General features: G+C 40.4%; 3 protein-coding genes across 5 annotated transcripts in view; 2 read left to right on the forward strand and 1 right to left on the reverse strand.

Annotated features, from left to right (window-relative positions):
- Positions 1-1252, forward strand: part of adam11 (ADAM metallopeptidase domain 11) — a 44480-nt gene extending 43228 nt beyond the window's left edge. For all 3 annotated transcript variants that reach the window (XM_012854936.3, XM_036141833.1, XM_021311985.2), the window contains one exon: positions 422-1252. In XM_012854936.3, coding sequence (XP_012710390.2) covers positions 422-437 — 16 coding nt within the window. In that variant the 3' untranslated portion in view covers positions 438-1252. The remainder of the gene's footprint in view (positions 1-421) is intronic.
- Positions 1253-5113: 3861 nt separating this feature from the next.
- Positions 5114-10794, reverse strand: LOC105919613 (endoplasmic reticulum protein SC65). The gene is made up of 7 exons (XM_036141834.1): positions 10246-10794; positions 9156-9338; positions 8145-8316; positions 6637-6765; positions 6406-6551; positions 5921-6004; positions 5114-5795 (listed from the first exon to the last, which is right to left on the reverse strand). The coding sequence occupies exons 1-5, from the start codon at positions 10720-10722 to the stop codon at positions 6439-6441; spliced, it is 1074 nt and encodes a 357-aa protein (XP_035997727.1). The 5' UTR covers positions 10723-10794; the 3' UTR covers positions 5114-5795; positions 5921-6004; positions 6406-6438.
- A 2424-nt stretch (positions 10795-13218) lies between these two features.
- Positions 13219-22944, forward strand: fkbp10b (FKBP prolyl isomerase 10b). The gene is made up of 10 exons (XM_012854916.3): positions 13219-13584; positions 13776-13921; positions 16178-16367; positions 16515-16660; positions 19515-19704; positions 19834-19979; positions 20798-20987; positions 21370-21512; positions 22188-22351; positions 22699-22944. Exons 1-10 carry the CDS (start codon positions 13388-13390, stop codon positions 22891-22893), a joined length of 1707 nt encoding a protein of 568 aa, XP_012710370.2. The 5' UTR covers positions 13219-13387; the 3' UTR covers positions 22894-22944.
- Positions 22945-22947: the final 3 nt, after the last annotated feature.

Genomic DNA, 22947 nt, shown 5'->3' on the forward strand with positions numbered 1-22947 from the left:
CCCCAAAAAACGGAGTTGCTAACCTGGGATGGAAAAGTCTGCTTTTTTTTAAAGAAGAAAAAAATACTTTAAACACCATTTAAAGGCATTTATGTGGTTAAAAATGAACGCAAATAATTAATATTGTGTGTAGTTGCGACTGAAGTTCAGAATTGATTTCATTTTAATGAAAACTGTAAAACTTTTTACATTTAAGGCAAGCATGTATCTTGTCTTTTTTTTCCTCCTGTTTTGACTTTATTTGATACATTTTATTCTAGCAATAAAAGAAAAGTTACCTATTGTTTTTGTCTTTTCTAATTTTTATTTCATTTTGATTTAAAAACTGTCTCCAACTCTAATAATTGGCAGTATTGTAGTCTTACGCAGCTCTTCTTCATCTCCTTTCCCATTCTGTCTTCACTCCTTCTCTTGTTTCCAGATCTTCGGGAGTTTGAGTTGCGGTTCCCGTCTTCCTCATACCGTTCCCTGTCCCCTCTGAGGTGACAGAACCGAGACGTCTTCCACTAAACGAGCCGTCGGGCCTTTTTTTTATTTATTTACCATCTCCTGCTCCGGCTCTGTTGATTCTCACTCCAGCTGAGTTTAGTCTCCCTGGAGAAATAAATCTGGACGACGGGGAGGCCGGGAGAAAGAAGGAGCTTCCCGAGCTTCTTGCCGGCAGTCAGGGAAATTGTCTGGGAACCGATTTTTCTACGTTACTGTCGTTGGCATCGTCTCCCGCTTCGTCCTCATTGCAGTTTTAACCCACGTGGTTCTGGACGCAGACTCTATAGTTTGGACTCTCACTTCTCATTTCCTGGAGGGGACACCATCTCCTCTCTTCAGTGGGACTTTACCTGCAGTAGAGACGTTTAAATACCACTAATTATTACTGAGTGTTGGTATTTGGTCCGTCCAGACAGGCTGTAGATTAGAGTGATACATTCCACAATAATAGCCATAACTTCTCCTTTTTATGCTGCCTTGACGGGAAAATCTGTGCTCCAGGGGCTTTTGAGGAAGCTTGTTGTGTCTCTGCTGAGGACGTAGGGACAGACTGGATGGATTCTCCCTGATGTAAAATGTATAATCCATATCCAAACATCTATACACAGGCACATGGAAAGGTTTGGGAACCCCTCTTGATTTTGGGGATTTAATTTTGATTGGCTGAGCTGTTAAAGTAGCAACTTCCTTTTATCTTGTCATGCCTGTCTTGCAACTTTACCTTTTATTGGAGTAACATAAAATACACGGTATCCATCACACAATATTAGACAGGCGCATAAATTTGGGCACCCTTACAGATATTTGAAAAGTAGACTCTACTAAGTATTAATCTAAGTATAAAAGCCTCTATACGCCCCCTATAGCCTTCTATGAGTGTCTGGATCCTACATGGGGGTATGTTTGACCATTTTTTCATACAAAATCTCTCAAGGTGAGTTAAATCGGAGGGATGCTGAGCTTTGGACAGCCTGGTTTAAATCATCCCATAGATTTTGAACAACGTTCAAGTCAGAGGACTGTGACGGTGGATTGTATTTCCTCTTCTTGCATGAAAGCCTGTCGTAGATATGAAACTGCGTTTTAGCTATTCAAACCTTGTTGTTCGACTAGCCAACCGCTGCGAAACTTCAGCTTCTAGGCTGATGCTTGAACGTTATCCCCAAGTATTTGTTGATGTTAGGTTGAGTTCAGCCGACCCTCCTTATTAGTCTCTAAGCTAGGTACAGCATGAGGAAACCTCCACCAAATATAGCGGTGGCTTGCAGAAAAACACAATTTTGGTCTAATCAGCCTGAAGGGCTTTATGCCAGAAAGAATACAGCTTGTCTAATTGAGTTAAAACAAGTGACTGTTTTTTTTTGTTTGTGGCGGGAAAGGCCTCCTTTCTCATCACCCTGCCATCCAGTGTTTTATTTAGCAAACGGCTCTGTATTGTAGAACGATGCACAGCTGGACCGTCTGTTGTGAGATGTTCTTGCAGGTCTTTGGAGGTGATCTGTGTTTTGTCTGTAACCACTAGGCATGTACAGCTCCTGTGCTTCTCTTGGCCTGCCAGCTCTGGACTTCACAGCAGCCGTCTCTGTGGCTTTCCATGACCTGACCACATTCTTAACAGTTGAGATCCAATGAGAACTTTTTTATTTTTTATTTTTTTGTAGCCTTCTCCTGAACCATGATACTAAACGATCTGTTTTCAGATCTTTTTAAAGGACTCATAACTTGGTAGTTTACGTATACTATCCTTCTGAAAATGTCTTTTAAATTATTGTTTAGTCATTTTTTAGGAGAATTTTTTATTTTTTTTTTAAATAGAGCTCAGTCTGACCCTTTTTCACACCCCTTTTTATTTCTCACGAGTATACGTGCGAGACTTTTACTTGCAGCTTAATTTTCGCTTGGAATGAGCTGCTGCTCCTGTCTTAGGCATGTCCCCAGTTTACGAAATATTTGCGTGCAAAATGTGACGAGCATACAGACGAGCATTGACGGGCGACAGGTGAGCGTGGCTTACGTTGGCATCCTTCCACGAGTGTCGTTAATCTAGGAGGGCCATCAATATCGCTTGATAGAGAGCACGCTCTTTCTGGTTTGTACAAAGAGCCCACACTTTCACACTCCTGATTTTCTGGAAGGCTTTGACTGAGGCCCAACACCAAGCTGAAGTTTTAACATGAAAATCTTTATTCCAGGTGATGACTCCTTTTAAGAGTTGCTTTGTGGCTCTTATCCGGTCCTTCGTCAGATGAGAGTCAAAGAGAAACACATCTTGCAATTGGCAACCTTAAATACCTCTCCTCTTTTTTGGACACACTCGTTTATGAAGTCTAACAAGCTGATCCAACCAGATTAGTGTTGCAACTAATCAGCATCAAGCTGTTTCATGCATTCAAATTAGCAAAATTACGCGATTTCCCAAATTCTTGCTCTGATGCTCATTTTTTTTCAATGCACAAATACTGCTTCGCTAAAACTCTTTGTGCAGAAAACGCCTCAGTACTCGCCTGTTCCTGGGAAATGCTCCACATACCACAGTTGTCTTTGCCCTTGAAGTAGAGTGCATTATTATTATGCAGGCTGCCATGGCTTCCCAAACTTTTTCATGAGACTGCATACAGGTAAGCTAAACATGGGTGCTGTTGTAAATAGCTTAGGGACTCGTTTAGATAGCAGTGATTCACTGCCGCTGTGAACTGAAGCACAAATCTTTTAGACTCCTCTTCCTGCCTACAGCTGAACAATTGGGCAGAAAAATCCCACAGATGAGGACTGTGGCGTGCCGTACACGCCTGGGAGAGATTTAAACACGTCGGGCTGTGCAACAAAGATATCAGGCTGGAAATATCCTGCTGTGCTTTGCAAAAAATATTGACGCTCAAGTTTTTTTGTTTTTTTTTATTTGTCATGTTGAAACTGCCAAACTCAATGTGTTTTCTTGGGATTTTGTGTGAAATCCAACAAAAAATAGTATTTCAATCCTGAATTTCTGTGCAGTGAAGTTGCAGGTTTTTCTGTTATGTCTCTTTGCTTATCTTAAGATCTAAAGCTTTTTAGCCCAATCTTCTTTGCAAAAAAAGCTCAGATTCAGTCAGCACCTGTGAGCATCAGTATTTAAGTCTAGCCAGAGATTCTCAGTTGAAATTATAGTTCTGGACTTTGACTAGGCCATTCTACTGCATAAATTTCCGTTGATCTAAACCACGCCATTGTAGCTCAAGGTGTGTCCATCCATTCATTAATTTGCTATCTCCTGCAAGAAGGTGAATCTCTGCCCCAGCTGAACACCTTGCAGCATCTAACAGGGTTCCTTCAAGGATTGTCCTGTATCTCATCTATCTTCCCATCTTCTCTAACCAATTTTTACGTTCCTGCTGAAGAAAAGCATCCCCCCACCACCAAATTCACTGTGGAGATGGTGTGTTCGGAGCGTTAATTCACCCCACACTTTTCAGATTTTAATTTGTAAATAGTTTGAAAAAAATATTATTTTTTTCCCCTTCCACTTTACAATTGTCCACCACTTTGTTTCAATCTGTTTATCAAAATCCCAATAAATTGCATTGAAGCTTGTGGTTGGAACATAACAAAATGTAATTGCTTGTGCAGTCAGACCAGAGAAAAACATAAGTACAATTAAAGAAGTAAATGATACAAAGGGTTAAAAAAAGCAGATGTCTGTTTAAAGTAAAACATCTGAGCTGTTAATACGGGGTAAACGAGTAAAAGTAGCTAAGCAGTTTTTATTTGCATCACTTCCTTCTGAACTCCTTGGTGTGTCTCGCGTCCGGTCGTCCTTCATCAGACGTCGCCTTCTGACACCGTTCAACCGGCCAGCGGAGCAGTTGCCAGTAAAAACAATCAAGTTACACTGCCAGTCAGCCTACAGCGACATGAAACATCTCAGCAGCTTAGATTAAAAGCCTTTTCCATCAGAACTGTGTGCTGAATGCTTGGCAGGATTAACCCGGAAACTTGCTATTCAAGGGCGGATTTGATTAAAAACTCGGGGGCGTACTGTGTTTCCTGTTTATGATCACGTGTCGTTGGATGTGGATTTTGGCACCATTTACTCCTGACTTTCAATGCAAACAATTATATAACTGTATATTAAAATATACCTGAATATGTGTGACTTTTGTGGTGTATTTGTTTTGTCTGAGGTAAAAAAAAAAAAAAAAGGGAAATGTCATGTTGTCCCTCATCTCTCTCAGGTGTAAGAAATGCTACATTAAGAGGATTTCTCTAAATTATCTGCTGTGTTTTAGTGTGTTTATGGAAAAAGTGTTTAAGTATTTCAGTTTTAAATTATATTTGATTTTCTGCACGTCATTAATCATAACTAATTTGTCTCTATCTTTCTTTTTTCTTTTCCTTTTTTTCCCCCAGTGTCCTGTCTAGCAATGTGGCAATAAGAATTGATGTCTTAATGCCAAATAGAGCTTGACAGATTAATTTGTTTCTATTTTTTTAATATGTCTGTCTTCAAAGGTTTTCCTTGGAGTTCAACTGCCTTTTTTTTTTTTTTTTTTACTTCTTCAGTCTAGTTCCTGACCCGTTAAAGGAAAGGATTTTCCTAAAGTCAAAAGAACCAGGGCTGTCTACATGCAGCAGACTACTTTAATGACAAACCCATTTCAAACTGGATCAACAGACGTAAAAACATAAGCCTGTTGCAAAGGCTAGACTTTTTTTCCCTTCCCATTTATTAGCTGAATGTCTAAACTAACAAAATATAAATGCCTAGAAGACTAAATAGTTTCCAAACCCCTTTAAGATGATTCGCATAGGATTTTCTTTCCTATTAATGTAACCGAGATGTAGTTGATTCGCTGTAACTACTACTTTAGATGCTTTCTCTTTTGTTTGCCTCTCTGTACGAAAGGCTGTCAACCTTGCTTAAGGGCTGGACAAAAAACAAGTTATAACCCTTAAAACATCTCTTAAAAGTCTAATTGGAAGCCGCGTAAAAAATAAACAAGGGTTGGTTTAAAACTTGTTGCTCCTTTGTTAAACAGAGGGTTGGAAAATCTCATGACATTACCTGATGTTTGCCTCTTTCATATGTATTGGGGACTAATTGATTTAAAAACCTCAAACAGGGGAAGTAAAGCTTTGATTAGTTGTTCGAGGAACTGCAACCACTGCTCCTCTTCACTTCTTCAGACGTCGGCCTCTCCTGCATCTCCTTTCCCTTTCGTTTGCCTCCAGTTTGCAAGGATGGACTCCTCATAGTCCCCCACACCCTCAAACACCGCATCGGGGGACTCTGAGGATGAAAGTGCATTTTCTTCTGGTCCACAAAAATCCTTTGAGAAACAATGCAAAGCCCGTTTCTTATTGATGACTGAAGCATATGACATGATAGAGTTTTCTATATGTGTTTGTTCTAATAAAGAAAAATATTTGACAGGATTTTCTTTGTCAATCTTACCTCGTCATTCGTCTCCAAGTACTTTCCTACAGATGCCAACATCTGTTTTTGAGTGACGGTGTGGTTGTAATACCTGAGGGCCTCCTGTTAAAACAGATCATTTAGATGAGAGAAAATGACAACAACAGACAGATGGGGATGATTTTCATTATGTTGGAATCATTGCTGTCATTGCAATGGATATAAAAAAAATAAATAAAAATGAATAAATATTCAGTTAAAACTGTGAAGGTTTAGGTAGCACCATTAGGAGACCAAATGAAAGCACAATTTAAACAGTTTATTTCTTTTGAAGTGTAAGTTTTGTGCTTCATTTCCTTAATTTTATTGAGAGTTTATCACATTTCTAATATAACTTCAGTATACCGTCATGCACAGGAGAGTCTAGGACTGCTTCACTCAGACCTAAAGATTTTCTGTTTTGTCAAATTTTCCAAAAACCATTCCTAAATCTATTGTTTTGGTTTATTTTAAGTTCCTCTTACTGTTCTTGGTGTGAAGTGATGCGACTGGAGACCCTACTGTGGGCTGTGGGCCTTATAATACAGCAGGTTGTGCTTCATAACTGGGTCTTCTGGCAGGAACAGGAAGTAGCTGTACGCACAGGGCACGGCTCTGCGACCGTCGTTCACTGCTCAGAGAATTACACCGGTGGGTTCCCAGGCTACAGAACATGAGTTGGAGGTAAGAGAAAGCTTGACTGGTGCTGAACTTACGCTTGTAATAGGCAAACTGGAGGTAGTGGTAAAGCGTGGGCACAAAGTTCTCTACAAAGTGACCTCCAACGTTGGGCTTTAGGTGTTCCTCACACTTTATCTTGCACTTCAACATGTCGATGTAGACGTCTGTGGGGAAAAGTAGAATAAAAATGGCACTTAATTGGAGAGGCGTGACAAAATAGCCTTCAGAGGCGTATCTGGTCTTACAAGACATTTTTTACAGTTTTACATATTTTAATGTGAGCTTCAAATTATAGTTGGAAACCTTAAACAAGACCCAATGTTTTTCAACTAGTTTTACATTCGGATAATTTATTAATATATTAGCAGAAAGGCGTCTGAGATGGAATACATTTTATAGTTTTCAAAGGTTGAGTTTTATTCTGTCACATCAATAAACCCATTGCCCGCTATTTTTAAAAAGTGAATTGAACTAATTGTGAGAATTTAAAGGATAAATAAGTACAGTTTATTGTAAAATGAACTAACATCATTCTCACTTGTCACGTGCGATGGAAGCAACATTCCCTATAAACAACCCCATCAACAATGTCTTGGTCACGTTTTTCTCCTTTCAAACCTAGAGGTACAGTCCAGAACGATGGTGCTGTGTGTAGCCTGTGTTTACTTCCTGGGTCCTGAGCCAATCATATAAGAGTTCCCAGGGTTCCCAAATCAGAGGTATTTTTGGTATGCTCCTTTTGCCTCGGAGGTCATCTTCACTTGTTTGCGTTCCAGTTTCCCTCTAATCGGACAGTAGGAATAAACATGGATGCTTGCACTATTGTTAAAACAATAGCAACAACAATAACACTGTTCTAGGCGGCATTTTGTGCAAATAAACAGCTGAAACATCCCTCCTGATGAACACTGAAAGGTTGCACCTGTAAGACTGACTAAATGTTACATAAATAATACAGAGCTGCCACAATCGGTCAAAGTAGGAGGTTTTACTCAATGTTGCTGCGAGTAGGAGTCATCATGAATGCCAAAGTCGGGTACCATCCTGTTGCACCGACTTCCCGATGCGCAATACCGACTTTAGGGGCCGTTCCAGATAAATTTTCCAACCTGGAGGTCGATAATTCCGACTACTGATGACAAATGGAACGCACTATATATTTTACCATACTATACCAATTGTATTTATAAATCACTTTAAACACCCACTGGACCAAAGTGCTATACACAATCATAAGATACTAAATATTTTAGCAAAATAGCAGCAGCCTGTAAAGATGGAAGCTAGAGAAGCAGAGATAGAACTGAATATAACACTATAGACCTATTCTGTGTAAGTACAAACTCTGTGGAGTTTCACAGCAGCAACAGACCGTTGAGGATAAGTCTGGGTCCGTGGCAGGTGTTGGGCATGTGTTGTTCAGATTTGCAACTCTGTGTCATTATTACTTCTATGAAGAAGAGCCTCAGGATTTACAGCACCTAAAGCCTTTGTTTTGGCTTCATCTGTTGCGATAATTGAGAATTAAATTGCGGGTACTTGCCTGCTAATAGGGCGTAGAAGTCCCTGTCGGATGAAAAATGACTGAGCCCTTCGCATTCTGCCTGACAGAGGTCGTACTCCTGGAGGTAGAGCTTCAAGGCTTCCTCCAGGCGTTCAATGCTGCTGCTGAAGTTACCCGAGTCGACTAGTTTCACTCCGCTAACAAAGGAAGCCTGAAAAAGAAAGCGCTAAGTCACTGTTTTTGTTGAAGGACTATGCGTTGTGTAGAAATTAGTCACAATATTAAAGCAAGAATATGTAACTTTTGACCACTAGGGGGCCTAGACCGGAAAGTTCCACGTTTGCCGCCCCTGTAGGCCACTAGCATGTGGTAGCTCATGTTTAAGGGGCGCTGTAGGTCACACGACTTTCTGATTGACAGATCCGCTCCTCTCAAGTTACGTACACAGACCATTAATACATGTTGAGTGCTTTACACTGACATAGAAAATTTTATACATCTCAAATTAGGCTAATATGTGGGCTTTTTAAATGCATTCTTGCACAAATGCCTTTTTGCACCATAATTTCTGCACATGCAAATGGTTTTAATACCCTCCTGTACACTGTGATCGCACGCTGTTTCTTTCTTCTGCATTGTTTACATTTCAATTGTTTACTTTTAATCACTGCTGCACTTTATACTGTAATTTATGAGCTGTATGCAATGAAATTTTGTTCTGTATGCACTCTGCACATACAAAATGACAAATAAAGTTGTCTAAGTCTAAGTCAAAAGTTACGTATTGGGGCTTTAAGCACACTAGAGAGTGTTGTGGACAAATGAAAGGACTCTGAAAAGCTTTGGAGTTTAACCAATGTTTTAGAGTTTGTTGCTTTGGTTAAATAAGTGTCATTATCTTACTTCATGGTGAAAGTTTGTTTTACCCACAGTATGTAAAAAAAACAACTGAAGCCATCTTACACTGAAGCCATCTTGTTGATGTTAATACTATTCTTGGTGTTGAGTTAAACCTTTTATTCTCTCCAAATATTGCATTGCATCATTTACCCAAACATTTGCAGTACAGCTGGTCGTTCCCACCTCATAGAGCCGTTCTTCGTGGTCGACGAGGAAGCCGTCGAGGTCGTAGTTGATCTTGTACTCCTCCATCAGCTGGAGCATCTCCTGGTCCTCAGGGTTGCTCTGGAGGAAGGTGTGGGCACACGGGACAGCCATCTGCAGGTTGTTCAGCTGGACACAGATAGTAGCTCTTGTATTTTTGGCGGTTATTCATTGTCTATTACAGCAAAATCCTCAAAAACACCAACAACAAACTACTAAACATATTTACTGCGTTGATTATCTGCCAAAATAGTTTCTTTGCACCCAAATACAGAAGAAAATGCATCATTCCCTTGTAAAGCCACTTAAAAATCCTAACATTTTCTCAAAATTGTATAGTGCACCTTATAATACGGTGTGCCATATAGTCAGAAAAATACACTATATAAAAAACTTTCGGCCCGACTTGTACCTGAAGTCAACTTTTAACTAGCTATGAACCTCAAAAGGCAAAAAAAATAAATAAATATCAAGCCATTAATATTGAAGATAAACTCCAGTTACATTAAGTTTTGTACTTTTTTTTAGGAGTTTATTAGTGGTACTCATGTGCAGGTGCAGGTACAGACCAAACAGCAGGGGGTGCTGTTGTCACATTTAGATGACGGTATTTTCTGGACAAAAAAAGGAAAGGCTTTTCTTGCTCCCCCCTCAACTTTAGAGATGGGCTGAAGAGCAAAAAGTCGAGCCGCTGCTTTCCCACATAGAAAGGAATTGGTTAAGTGGTTTGGACATCTGCTCAGGATGCCCCCTAAGGGCCTCCTTTTGCAGGTTTTCCAGTTGGTGGAGACCCCAGGAAGACCCAAAACTTAATAGCCTGTCTGGCCAGGAAATGTTTTGGGATCCCCTAGAATGAGCTGGGGGGAGGGACGTCTGGGTGTCCCTGTGGATGGTCATTCACTTGTTTTGCACCGCTGTCTGTTTCTTTTTGTAATTTCCAGCCCATATTACCTCGGGACATGTATACTTAGCTACTACCTAGACTTGCCAAATGTCTAAAGTTATTTTTCAGTTCTCAGATGAAGTTCCGTCTCACCTTTGAGTGGGCAAAGTGCAGATATCTGTACGGAGATCTCCTGCTGAACTCCTCTAGGATCTGCCTGCCGGGAGGCGGCAGCTGCAGGACGGGGAAACACGCTCTGCATCTCTTCTGACAGGACGCCGTCCTCATGACGCGCCAGGAGACCTGGAGATCCGAGGCCGCTGCAGAGACAGGAAGCTCGTCTTGACTGCTGCTGCTGCGGCAGTGGATCACACAGTGCCTCGCGCTTTCCCTCAGAAGTCGGTGCAAACGCAAACTCAGCTCCAAGTGCCGGATGGATTCGGTCCAGTTTCCTGCTGCGTAGCTGTCCAGCGCCAGTCCGTAGGCAGCGGCGAGGGGAAGGAGCTCTTCTTTGGGAAAACTCCTAAAACTGTAGCTCTCATATTGTGCAGATGTCCAAACAGCAACGTTCACGCAGAAGAAAACCAAAAGTATTAAATGCAATCTTCCTTCGGTGCTAAGTCCAACCATGATAAGAAGACATCCCTGTGTAACCGTCGTCTCTTGTCCTGCTTTTCCAGTATTTGTGTGGTGGTCTGCTGAAATAATCAGGGGCGTGTGGGAATTCTGGGATTGGGTCTTGGAGGCTTCAGGCTCAGGTTTCTCATCGCCGGCCAGCAGCTGTTACTATAACACAGACAGCTTGCTCGCTGGTCAACAGCCAGATTTATTTCTGTTCTGATTTCCCTCTGATTGGAGAACAACAATTACTCTCTCCTGTTTGTTGAGGAGGATGATGATGCTTGCTTGTTAATTTCAGATCCTTTTGAACTTGGTTTGTCTACTTAAACCATACTTAGTTGTTTTTTTAGTAACTTGAAAATCCCCCTCTTCCCCGTTCAATGAATGGATTATGGAGTTCATGGTTAAGTTTGGCACTAAAAAATGGGACATTTCACGGAATATGGATTTTTTTTTTTTAAATCATCTTTCAAAATGTAAGATGAACAGGATTTTTCTGCACAGCACATAGACACTTTAAAACTGTTTGAGATTTTATGAAGCCTTTATACTTTTTGGGAAAAAGGACCAAGATTTGTTTTCTGTGGCTATTTTTGGGGGTTTTAGGACAAACTCAAATCTAGGAAAATTGAGATATAGACCGGTTTAAACTGCCACAAGAATACTAAAAATGGTCATAATGCAATGTTGCCAATCATTTTGTGAATATATCCAGGGCCATTTAAATTTCAGCAGTTTGCTAAATCCTTAGAATTAAAATTTTCGACAATTAATGACATTTCTTTAAGGTCACCATACTTTGTTTTATTTATTTTTAGTCGTCCTGTGATAAATGAGGACTGCAGCTCGGTACAGTTGGTAACAACTGGTTTGAATACAAACCAGGGCCTTTCTGCATTGGGAATGTATGACCTCCCTGATCTTGGAGACCCAGGTGCCTCCTCCCATCCTCCAAAAACATGCATGTTGGGTTAATTGACTTTCCTAAATTGTCTTTACACCTTGCTCCGGGCATTCCCTGCCTCTCCCACTATGCCCTCTGGAGGTAGGCATCAGACAACACACTCATTTACAAGCAAACCTGACAATGTTTTAGCAGTTATGGCAAATAGAATGATGATAGATGGATGTGTTGGAACAGCATCTGAATGCTTAAGGCACATTTACCTGACTATACCATATTATACCATATTTATTTATATAGCATTTTAAAAAACACATGATTGACCGAGGTGCTTCTCAGAAAGTTAAATACAAGACAAAGAAAAACATTCACACAGCACAGATCTCTTTTTTTTTCTTTTAGAAAACAAGCATTTTGTGGGCTCCACTGGGGCCTAGTCAAAGCCTCTAACACTGTTGCAGGTGATGAAGCCTTTGAACCAGCAGATCTTTGGTTGGTTTCTGGAATCGAGAGGCTGGTCTGTGGAGCTAAACTGGGGCCATAAAGTTTGTTCGAAAACATTTTTATGAAAAAATAATAATTTGACACTGAAACTGAAAAAAAAAAGAAACTGAAAGAAATATTTGAATCTGAAAAGTAGTTTTAAACATTTCTTTTCAGTTTGAATTTATTCAAATCCCTTTTTTCGGGTTTAAAATGATTTTTCAAACTGCTGCCCCCTTGGGGGGCAAGACTTAGATGACATGAAGTGTGGAATGATGACTGAGCGCTTAGGCACCTGAAGAAAATATGCCCAGATGTTGCATCCAGGAACTGTGGGAATTAGAAATGTCTTCATTTGTCAATATAATTTCTCAGATGAGAATTGTGCCATGTGCTGACAAACAGCTCAGATCACCGAAGCATGTTTTTCAAAACCAATCAAATAAACATAGAATATTGAGAATTTTTGAAGACATTTCTGGTTCCCCCATTTCAGCAGCAGTTTTAAACTAAAACAAAAATCAAAAAAATTAAAATCTTGAATCTGAAAAATAATTTTAAACATGTCTTTTAATTTTATTTATTTATTTCAATTCCGAAATTATTTCAGTTTCAAATCTTTTTTTTTTCAGTTTCAACTTTATTTTTCTGTTTCTAATTATTCTTTATTTCCCCCCATTTTTCATTCCAAAATTTTTTTTCGAACAAACTTTATGGCCCTACTTTAGCTCCATACCGATCTCCATCTGCGTGCAGCTGCAGCCAGCGGTGCTGCAGAGACGGCGGCTCTGATTTCAAAATAAAACTAAAAAACTGTCCGTCTTTAAGTATTTTTGCATGAAATGGGCTGTCAAGCTCTCAGACCGACTTTATTCCGAAAACATCTTAAATAGATTAAACGCAGAATAACGCAACAATTGACAATTGTGCAGAAGTTCAGCGTGGATAATTTATTATATTATTAAAGAGAAACTTTTCTTTACAGCAGCATAAAACAGGAGGACCCAGCAGGTTCGGGCGCGTTTATTCTGGCTCTGAGGAAAAGCTCTGATTTCTTATTGTGGAAATTTGGACTGAGCCGCTTCCCTCTAACATTCCTCCCAAAAGCCTTAGCGACCTGGAGACTGTCCACGTCCACAGCCCCACTCCACATCCGCAGCTCTGCGTGGAAAAACCGCGCTCCCCCTCCTGCAGACTTTTTAGATTTCCTCTCCTTTTGTTTTAAATTAAGCCTAATGCCCCCTTTTTCTGCTGCTTTTATATCACTTTTAAGTTATTTGTGTCAGAATGTTTCGCCTTTGCGTTGTCTTTTCTTTTCTCGCTGCGTGGTTTTCCGTGGAGTGCAACCCCAACCCCATGTTGGGGGATGTAGTCGTGGACAGATATGAGATCCCCAAAGACTGCGCCAGGGAGGCGCAGAGCGGAGACTACGTCCGCTACCATTACAACGCCACGTTTGTCGACGGCAAGACGCTGGATTCGAGGTAAATCCCGTTAAATGCCGCTGAACTCCCGATGCCTGGCTGCTTTTCGACACGATCAGAAAGTTTGCTGCAACATCAGAGGAGCCGACGTGCAGGTCTAAACAAGTTCGCAGCCTCCGCCAACACGCACGACCAAACATCCTCCCCACAGGTTGACCCACTTTCTGAGTTTTTTGAGTTTCTCCCCGCAGCTACGAGAAAGGAGCAGCCAAAGTGGGCCTGATCGGGGAGGGTCGGCTCATCGCTGGCGTGGATAAAGGCCTGCAGGGGATGTGCGTCAACGAGCGCAGGAAGATCACCATCCCACCACACCTGGCTTACGGCAGCACCGGAGCAGGTAAATGCTTTTCTAATCCTTTCACTTAATAAAAATCACAAACTTACTTTTTCATAAACCTGAAACTTCAAGGCCATTTTTTCTGTCTCTGACTGTCCAAGCTCAGTCAGATTGGACAGCGGACATGTCCTTAGCAAAAAAGTAGTACTATACTTGGAAGTTAATTTTATTAAGTATACGTGAGTATGAGTATTAATGTACTTACTGCTTGACTTCTGTTTGTACTTTTCAATATAAGTCAAGTATACTTTGCCAAAGTGTGTGAAATATAGCTTATAAAAAGTAAAGTTCAAGTACTCTGCCTCATTTTAAGGATGAAATAAGTACAGTTGTAGTAGCTACACATGAATAAACTACTTTTTGCTATACCTATAATCTTGCCACAGATTCCCAACAGGTTTGCGGTCTGGACTTTAACTAGGCCACTGTACTCATGGTCCTGGACCTTAGGGTCCTGCTGGACCACGAACCTCTACCTGAGTCTCAGATTTTGGCTTTTCTCCCTGGATTATTTAGCTCCATCCAGCTCCTCCATAATGTCTGAATTTGTTGGATGAAATACTAAAAGTTGTTCCACCTGACCTGTGGATCTCTGCAGCTCCTCCAGAGCCACCATGGGCCTTCTGGTGGCATCTCTCATTGATGCTCTTCCTGCCCTGCTCGTCCTCTTATGGAGATTTTTTTTAAAAGAGAGAATAAGATGAGACTATTTTGTTTATATATTGTAGTATAATTATACTTTTATGTATTCCAGTAGGTTAATTTTCAGCTCTTTCTCATATATCTACAGCCGTTTGTTTAAAAAAATCTGCCTGCAAGACTTTTGGGATAAAGCTTTAATTCAGAGAAGCCTTTTTATAATGACTTTCTGAAAAGAAGAACACCGAGATAAATATCATAAATCGGCATTCAGCCTAAAATTATACGTTTTTTGGTCCATATTGCCGAGCTCTAAACTGGGCCATAGTCCATTCATTTACAGATGGTGAACCATGCGGCGTGGCATTTAAAGCTTAGCGCCCCCTGCAGGAACTTTTGTTGCAACTGGTTGTAATTAACGGCTGTCAGAGGAAACAAATATTTAAAAACCTTTTTTCCCATCAACTTCATAGTTATGCACCAATCTGGGTTGGTCTGTCGCAAATTAAATGAAGTTTGTCAGGGTTAATGAGGTTTTTGCAAGTATAGATTTAACATGCATTTGATAAGATAAGATAGACTTTATTGATCTTACAGTGGAGAAATTCACTTGTCACATCGGCTCTTATAATCAAAAGAATTTGCATTCAGATCGTATATTTTAGGAGTTCATTCAGGTTTCTTGTCTTTTATCCTGACAGTCTTTGTAAAGTTAAGGTGAAAAATTGTCTTTATTTTTTGGAGCGATTTCTTATTTATAGACCCTTTTAAATTCTTTGGTAGGAGAATACATTATAGAGAATAGTGGTTTACAGGCTAATTTCTTGGTCTTTATAATTTTTATTTAACTTTTTTAACCTAAAGTCTAAAAATTATTGTTTTATTTCTGCGTTTTAACACATAATGCATTGTCTCTGTTCTATTTTCAGGGAACTACACCAGGGCACAAGTGAAAATCGTGTTGATAGCTGTTGGGTTTTCTTCCTTCACAGTAAAACAGTTTTCAGATTAGGATCGAAATAAATTTGAATTTATGTTGCATTTATTTGCTTGTGCAGTATCTCTTTGTTACTGATTAGATGCAGTTTTTTATTGCCAAAAAAAGGTGAATAAAGTTACCAGCAGCAAAGAGCAAATTCACAACATAGGAAAAATAAATTCAATTCAATTCAATTTTCAATTTATTTATATAGCGCCAAATCATGAAACATGTCATCTCAAGGCACTTTACAAAATCAAGTTCAATCATATTATACAGATTGGGTCAGATTATACTGTAATTATTAGTTATAAGAAAAAAAGTTAAAGAAGTTAAAGAAGTGCTCAACTCATTAGGATGATTTAAAAAAATTGTGTATTTATGCATTAAGAACACCAACAGACTGTTTAAAAGAAGGAAAAAACTGCTAAAAACATTAGTGATGCAAACACTTATTGGGTTTCTTGGGAGCCGTGATGGTTACAAAGTTTAAACTTAGTTTCTTAAACAGCAGCGACCATTTGTCCAACTATTAAAACATAATTATATTAAAAATTAAAAGAACATGAATGGGTGTTTCATTTAAAAGCTATTTCCCAGCCATCTGTTCAAACCTGTGTGTGACCGTTTGTGTCCAGGGGAGGTGGTTCCTCCAGACTCCACGCTGGTGTTCAACGTCCACCTCCTGGACCTGTGGAACAAGGCCGACCTGGTCGTCACCAAAACCGTCAGCACTCCCAAAGACTGCAAACGCTCCGTGGTGCGCACAGACTTTGTCCGGTACCACTTCAACGGCACTCTGCTCGACGGAACCACCTTTGACTCCAGGTGAGCTCTGGGTGTTTGTTGCTCAATGGAGAGGTGTGCTGAGCAGCTCCACTGGTTAACCAGCGAGACGTCTAGTTGGAGGAAAAATCTGAGTGAGTGTGTGTCAAGTTACGTGTCTGACGTTGCGTTTGTGTGGTCCCTGCGCAGCTACAACAGGAAGCAGACCCACAACTCCTTGGTAGGCGAGGGCTGGCTGGTCAAGGGCATGGACGAAGGCCTGCTGGGCATGTGCGTAGGAGAGATCAGACACATCGTCGTTCCTCCGTTCAAAGCTTACGGAGAAAAGGGATCAGGTAAGAAGACATGACATGTGAATAGAAACAATGGAGGAAAAGCTTCTCGGCAGGGGAAATGAAGTCCATCTATACACTAGCTACAGATTTTAACCTTCTGTTAGGGCTGAACGATTTTGGAAAATAATCTAATTGCGATTTTTTTTTTTTCTTAATATTGCGATTTAATGCGATTTTTTTTCCAGTTTAATTTATCATGTCTTTTTAAACATATACAAACAACAAATCATTTTGTTTCCTCGCCGTGCGGATTAGTTGCTAAAACACCCGCAGCGTCTAAACTCAGAGCAGAAATGATTGCTTTCTGCCTACGATATATTTCAACCAAAATTGCAATTTTGACTTTTCTCTGCATTAACCACAGGCAACAAAAATGGCCTCTAAATAAAGATGTTTGTATAAACAAGGACTATTTAAAACAAGAACTTTTAATGTTTTTATTAATCAGAATATTGTTCAAGAGAACAGCTTTTAGTTGATTTGGACATCAATCCTTGTTGAACATGAAGTCCAACCAACAAGCAAGTCTATGTATTAAACTGATTGACCTGTACTTAATGCTATGTATGATTATATAAACTCTAAAACAAGTAGTACAATTAGATTATCTCACTGCTGCAGCTGTCTTCCCTTCCATGTGGAGGAAAACCCACTTTAAACATTTTACCGACACCTAATGGACGTGTCTAATTCCCTAATTGTTACATAGCCAAAAATTGCAGACTCTGCGATTTGGAAATTGCGTTTTTTTAAATCACGATTATATTGAAAATGCGATTAATTGTTCAGCCTTACTTTCTGTCATACATGCTGGATGCTGTCACATAGGGCTGGACGATAATTCAATAACAGCATATATCGATCGATAGATGTGTGGTGCAATAGAGAAAAAAAAGGTAAATAAAAAGTTCAATAGAAGAACAGTTTTCCTTCCTAGCCAATCATGTAGGTTAATACTACAGTCATTACATCCTCCCAACCAATCAACAAGCTCCGCCCCCTTCAAAGAGTAGAGAGTAAAAAGTTCCTTGAATGGACGATTGAGTTTAAATTAATTGTTCAGTGGATTTTGTCTGTTCTTTATTTAAATATAGGTCATTAAGTAACAAAAATGGCCAGGAATGCATTCAAAATATTGATAATTATCGATATCGATCAATACAGTTTCTGTTTTATCAATATGCTTTTTTTTCTATATCATCCAGCCCGAGTATCACATTTAATTTAATGAATATTTATTTTGTCAGACAAATTGATTTTAAAAAATGTACCAAGACCTCCTCCCCTCACACACACACATATTAATTTTGTCAGTCTCTTAAAGGAGCGTGTGGTAAATTAAGATTTATGCAGTGCCCTGTAAAACTACTCATATCTGCTTAAACTTTTCACATTTTTTTTTACATTACAAATACAAACCTCTATGGGTTTTTCTGGGATTTAAAGGAGCAATCGGTGAAATGTCATTAATTTAGAAAGAACTAAAAAAATAAAAAAATAAAGAAGGTATCTTTTTAGATGAAATATGGTAGGACGTCTGTTCCCCAGTCTCTTACGCCTGCATGTACATCCATAGGAACAGCTGCTACTCAGGGCATAGCCCCTCCCTGGCCTGAGAATGCCCCCATCAGAGCAGTGCAGCCTAGGAGAAAATAATTGACAGAGAGCAGGACTGGATCGAAATGTTCTTTTGTTAACAGCATTATAAAGTTATCAGTTACTTACTTCTTCACTAGGTGATGCTGTTTGTTTATCCTTTGGAAATACGCACATGCACGGTGACGGGAGAGAAGGGAAGGGGAAATAGGAATCTTGTTCTGGTTTACAGACGGTGCTCAACAGCCCCACCTAGTGGTGAAATTACACTTATTGCTTCTTAAAGGTGATAGACCAACATAAAGCAGAGCATCAATCTGAAGTGGAAGGAAGAGGTAACATTGTTTCTACGTTTGTGTTTCAAGTAGGTTTTGCGAATAAAAATCTGAAAAGTGTGGCATGCATGTGTCTTCAGCCTCCCCCGAGACAATACTTCGAAGAAACCGCTCAGTCAGATTGGATGTAGAGCCTCTGTAATAATCTGAAGTCTTTTGCAGGTTGTAGCAAAGGTGTATCGTCACATCCGTCCTGACAAGCTTCTCTCTGCCTCCCGGGGAAAATAGCCGGCCCACAGCATGATGCTGCCGCCGCCGCCGCAGCGTTTCACCGTGGGCGTCATGTGTTCAGGGGGATGTGTGCTTGTTAGTTTTTCACCACACCTAGCTGTCTACATGTAGACATTTAGTTCTGCACGGCAAAAACGGATCTAAAAATAAGTAAAATGTTCTTAAAGTTAGTGTATTTATCTTTGATTTGAGTAGGTAAATAAGAGTATCTGCCAGTGGAATGAGTATTTTTACCCACAAAATAAGATAATTAGACATCCTGCACTTGAAATAAGATGATTGAGATGAATTATTCCTATTTTAAGTGCAAAATTCTTATTCCATTGGCAAATCATGTTACCTACCTGCTCAAATCAAGGACAAATACACTAATTTTAAGAACATTTTACTTATTTCTAGTTCGGTTTTTGCAGTGTGGTCCCTTCTAACCAGAGCATTTTAGGATTAACAAAGACAAGCTGCTTTTTTCTAGATAAAATAAAAAAGGAACTTTCCTGAGCCATCAACTGCCGATGGAGAGTGAGAAGCAGAAGGTTTTCATACTAAAATGACATTGTTTTTATTTTTTAGTGCTCATATGCCGGTTTTTTTTATTCAAACATAACAGCGGTATGGGTTTTAACAGCTTATGTTACACTCTATATCTATGTGAACAGATTAAAATATCAAGTCCTCCACTTTCTACGCGACAGGCACAATGGTTCCCCCTCAGGCGACGCTGGTGTTTGACGTCCTGCTGGAGGACGTTCACAACCCCAAGGATAACATCACCATCGAGTACCAGCAGGTTCCTGAGCCCTGCAAACGCAGGTCTGTGGCGGGGGACTACGTCCGGTACCACTACAACGGAACCTTCCTGAACGGGTTGACATTTGACACCAGGTGTGTCTATATCTGAGCGTGGATTATGGTTTGCCAAAGTCACGTGGGCCTAAATTGACATTTGTGTACTCGGTCCTTCCCCTGGACATCAGTACTTTTAGCCAACAAGGTCTCGTCTTCTTACCACAGCTACCAGAGGAACAGCACGTACAACACCTACATCGGGATGGGCTACGTGATCGCAGGCATGGACCAGGCCCTGCTGGGAGTCTGCCTAGGGGAGAGGAGGAGGGTCATCATCCCTCCCCACCTTGCTTATGGAGAACAAGGAGCTGGTGAGTTACTGCAGTGTTTCCTGCAGAACGAAGAACGTCTTTTTACCATAAATCCAACATGGAGGAGAAACATTTGGCTCTTAAAGGCATACTATGCAACATTTTTCAGTTAATTAATGTGTTCCATACCGTTTTGGATGATTAAATGAGTCATTTCAGGTCGAACAAAAGTTTTCTCGGCCGCCCTGGTGGTCTGTGGGGGAAATACCGCACTTGCAATTGCAAGAGCCCTCGGCCCGCACCCACAGGCTCAGAAGTCTCGTGCAAGACCGCGAGAGTCGGTCTTGCTTTACGGCGAGAACTCCATGTGTTTTTGCCCTGCCATTCACTATATGCACGCGCGAAAGCAACAACAAAGAACCGCTTGTTAACGTCAAATAAACATGCAAGCATATCGAGTTTTATTATTATTATATTATTTATTTATTTTTATTTATTTTTTTGAATGTTGGCGAGGCGGTAGCCTGAATTTGGCGAAGCAGCCGCCTCGCCAAGATAGCGCTGCGGGAAGCTTGATGTTCATACCTTCACCGTGTTAGTCATTGTTTGTACTGCCGTTTTTTCCACTTTTCGTTGTGTTCGCCTGTCTGCTAAGCTCAAAACAACCGCGCCTGGCTTGACGGAGAAACCAGAACAGCTGAGCATCTTTACGACAGTGCACTTTTACTTTCGCCCTCTGGGGGGAGCCTCGCTGGAAAATCAACCCCGGTTGCATAGTATACCTTTAATTGTATTTTTGCCCCAAGCATGAGGGTCTGACCCAACTGTTGCACCGGTTTTAGTCTTTGCGTTAGGATGAAATGATTCCCTGTGCTCAGGTGACGTGATCCCACCGTCGGCCGTTCTGGTCTTTGACATCCACATCATCGACTTCCACAACCCCAGTGACAAAGTGGAGATCGAGGTGACCTACAAACCCGAGGTGTGCAACGTCACCTCGGCCGAAAACGACCTCGTACGCTACCATTACAACTGCACTCTGGTGGACGGGACCATGCTCTTTTCCTCGTGAGTAATCCACCTCTATTTCATCCCATACACTGCAAAAACGGAATCAAAAATAAGTAATATTTCATTAAAATGAGTGTATCTGTCCTTGATTTGAGGAGGTAAATAAGATTATCTGCCAATGGAATAAGATTTATGCACTTAAAATAGGAACAACTCATCTCCATTGTCTTCAAGTGCAGGACGTCTAATTATCTTATTTTAGGGGTCAAAATACTCGTTCCATTGGCAGATAATATTATTTACCTGCAAAAATGCTAGGGAAAAAAAACACAAATTTTAGGAACATTTTACTTATTTTTAGACCCGTTTTTGCAGTGTATTTATTTATTTTTTAACTAGTTAAGCATTGTTTTAATTGGGATGAGCACTCCTCCTGTAGACACGACTACGAGAACCTACAGGATGCAGTTCTGGGCCAGGACAAGGTGATCGACGGACTGGACCAGGGCCTGAGGGGCATGTGTGTGGGAGAGAAGAGGAGGCTTACAGTGCCGCCTCACCTCGGACATGGAGAGAAAGGAGGTGAGATTTCTGCAATAAAACGTGGAAAAGTCATCTTAGGTTAAACCTTGGTAGAAGGGAGACAGGAGTTCATTAATTTTCACCCTTAATAATGACCAAACAATCAGGAGGTTGCCATAGAATCTGTAGCATTTTTATGAAAACTGGCAACAGCTTATGAGGAATCAACAGTGTTAATTTTAAGGGTTATAAGAGTAATTAAATGTACAATTTAGCAGTTCAAAAGGTGTTTACATATGAATATGTGCACTAGGGATGTCAAAAATATCGACACTCTGAAAAGTCTAGATACTCTAACGCTGTGTGAAAACAGTGTTGTATGAACAGTGCACTGCAAAAATGGATCTAAAAATAAGTAAAATGTTCTTAAAAATAGTGTTTTTGTCCTTGATTTGAGTAGGTAAGTAAGATTATCTGCCAGTGGAATGAGTATTTTGGCTCCTAAAATAGGATAATCAGACATCCTGTACTTTAAATAAGATGATGAAGAAGAGTTCTACCTATTTTAAGTGTGAAGATCTTATTCCATTGGCAGATCATCTTACTTACCTACTCAAATCAAGAACAAATACACACATTTTAAGAACGTTTTACTTATTTTTAGTTCCGCTTTTGCAGTGTGGGGCACTTTACACAGCTCCTACAATCTTAAGTTGCTCTCCTGTTGTCTGTCAGCTGATGGCGTACCAGGCAGCGCTGTGCTGGTCTTCAACATCGAGCTGGTGAGCTTTGAGAGCGGCGTCCCACCTGGTTACCTGTTCGTGTGGCTCGAGGACACTCCCGCAGATCTGTTCGTAGCCATGGATCAGAACAAGAACGGAGAGGTGCCGCTGGAGGAGGTGCGTTTTCCAGCCTTTAGGGATAAAATTACGACCGTGGTGCAAGAAAGTTTTTACAATTCATTCATTTGGATGTATTTGTGGTAAAACTTTTTAGAATATTTAAAAGGATTTTCCTCTGGAATGTTTTACTTTAGGTTTTGGTGCAGAAAATGATTAACTTACTGTTATGGAGTTTCTCTGACACCACCTGGTGGTCATATTGGACATAACACTGTTGGTCCTGCACCTATTCAAAAAAGGCTAAATGCAATGGACTTTTAGTCATTCTTGATATAAGAAGATATGGAGCTTTATCCAAAGCTTCTCCTAATGACCCTTTCTTCGTTTTCTTTGTCCAACCCTAGTTTGCAGAGTTCATCAAGCTGCAGGTTGCAGAAGGAAAAGGCCGAATAAAGCCGGGAATGACGATGGAGGAAATCGTCACCGACATGTTCCGGAACCAGGACCGCAACAAAGATGGGGTTATCACAGCCAACGAACTCAAACTAAAAGTTCAGGAGGACAAGGAACGGGAGGAGGCGAGGCATGAGGAGTTGTAAGGAGGGAGAAAAATGCTGTTTTCCTCAGGGATAAACCTAAAAAAAACAAAAATA

The sequence above is a fragment of the Fundulus heteroclitus genome, chromosome 10 (genome assembly GCF_011125445.2).
Source record: "Fundulus heteroclitus isolate FHET01 chromosome 10, MU-UCD_Fhet_4.1, whole genome shotgun sequence".
Taxonomy (NCBI): domain Eukaryota; kingdom Metazoa; phylum Chordata; class Actinopteri; order Cyprinodontiformes; family Fundulidae; genus Fundulus; species Fundulus heteroclitus.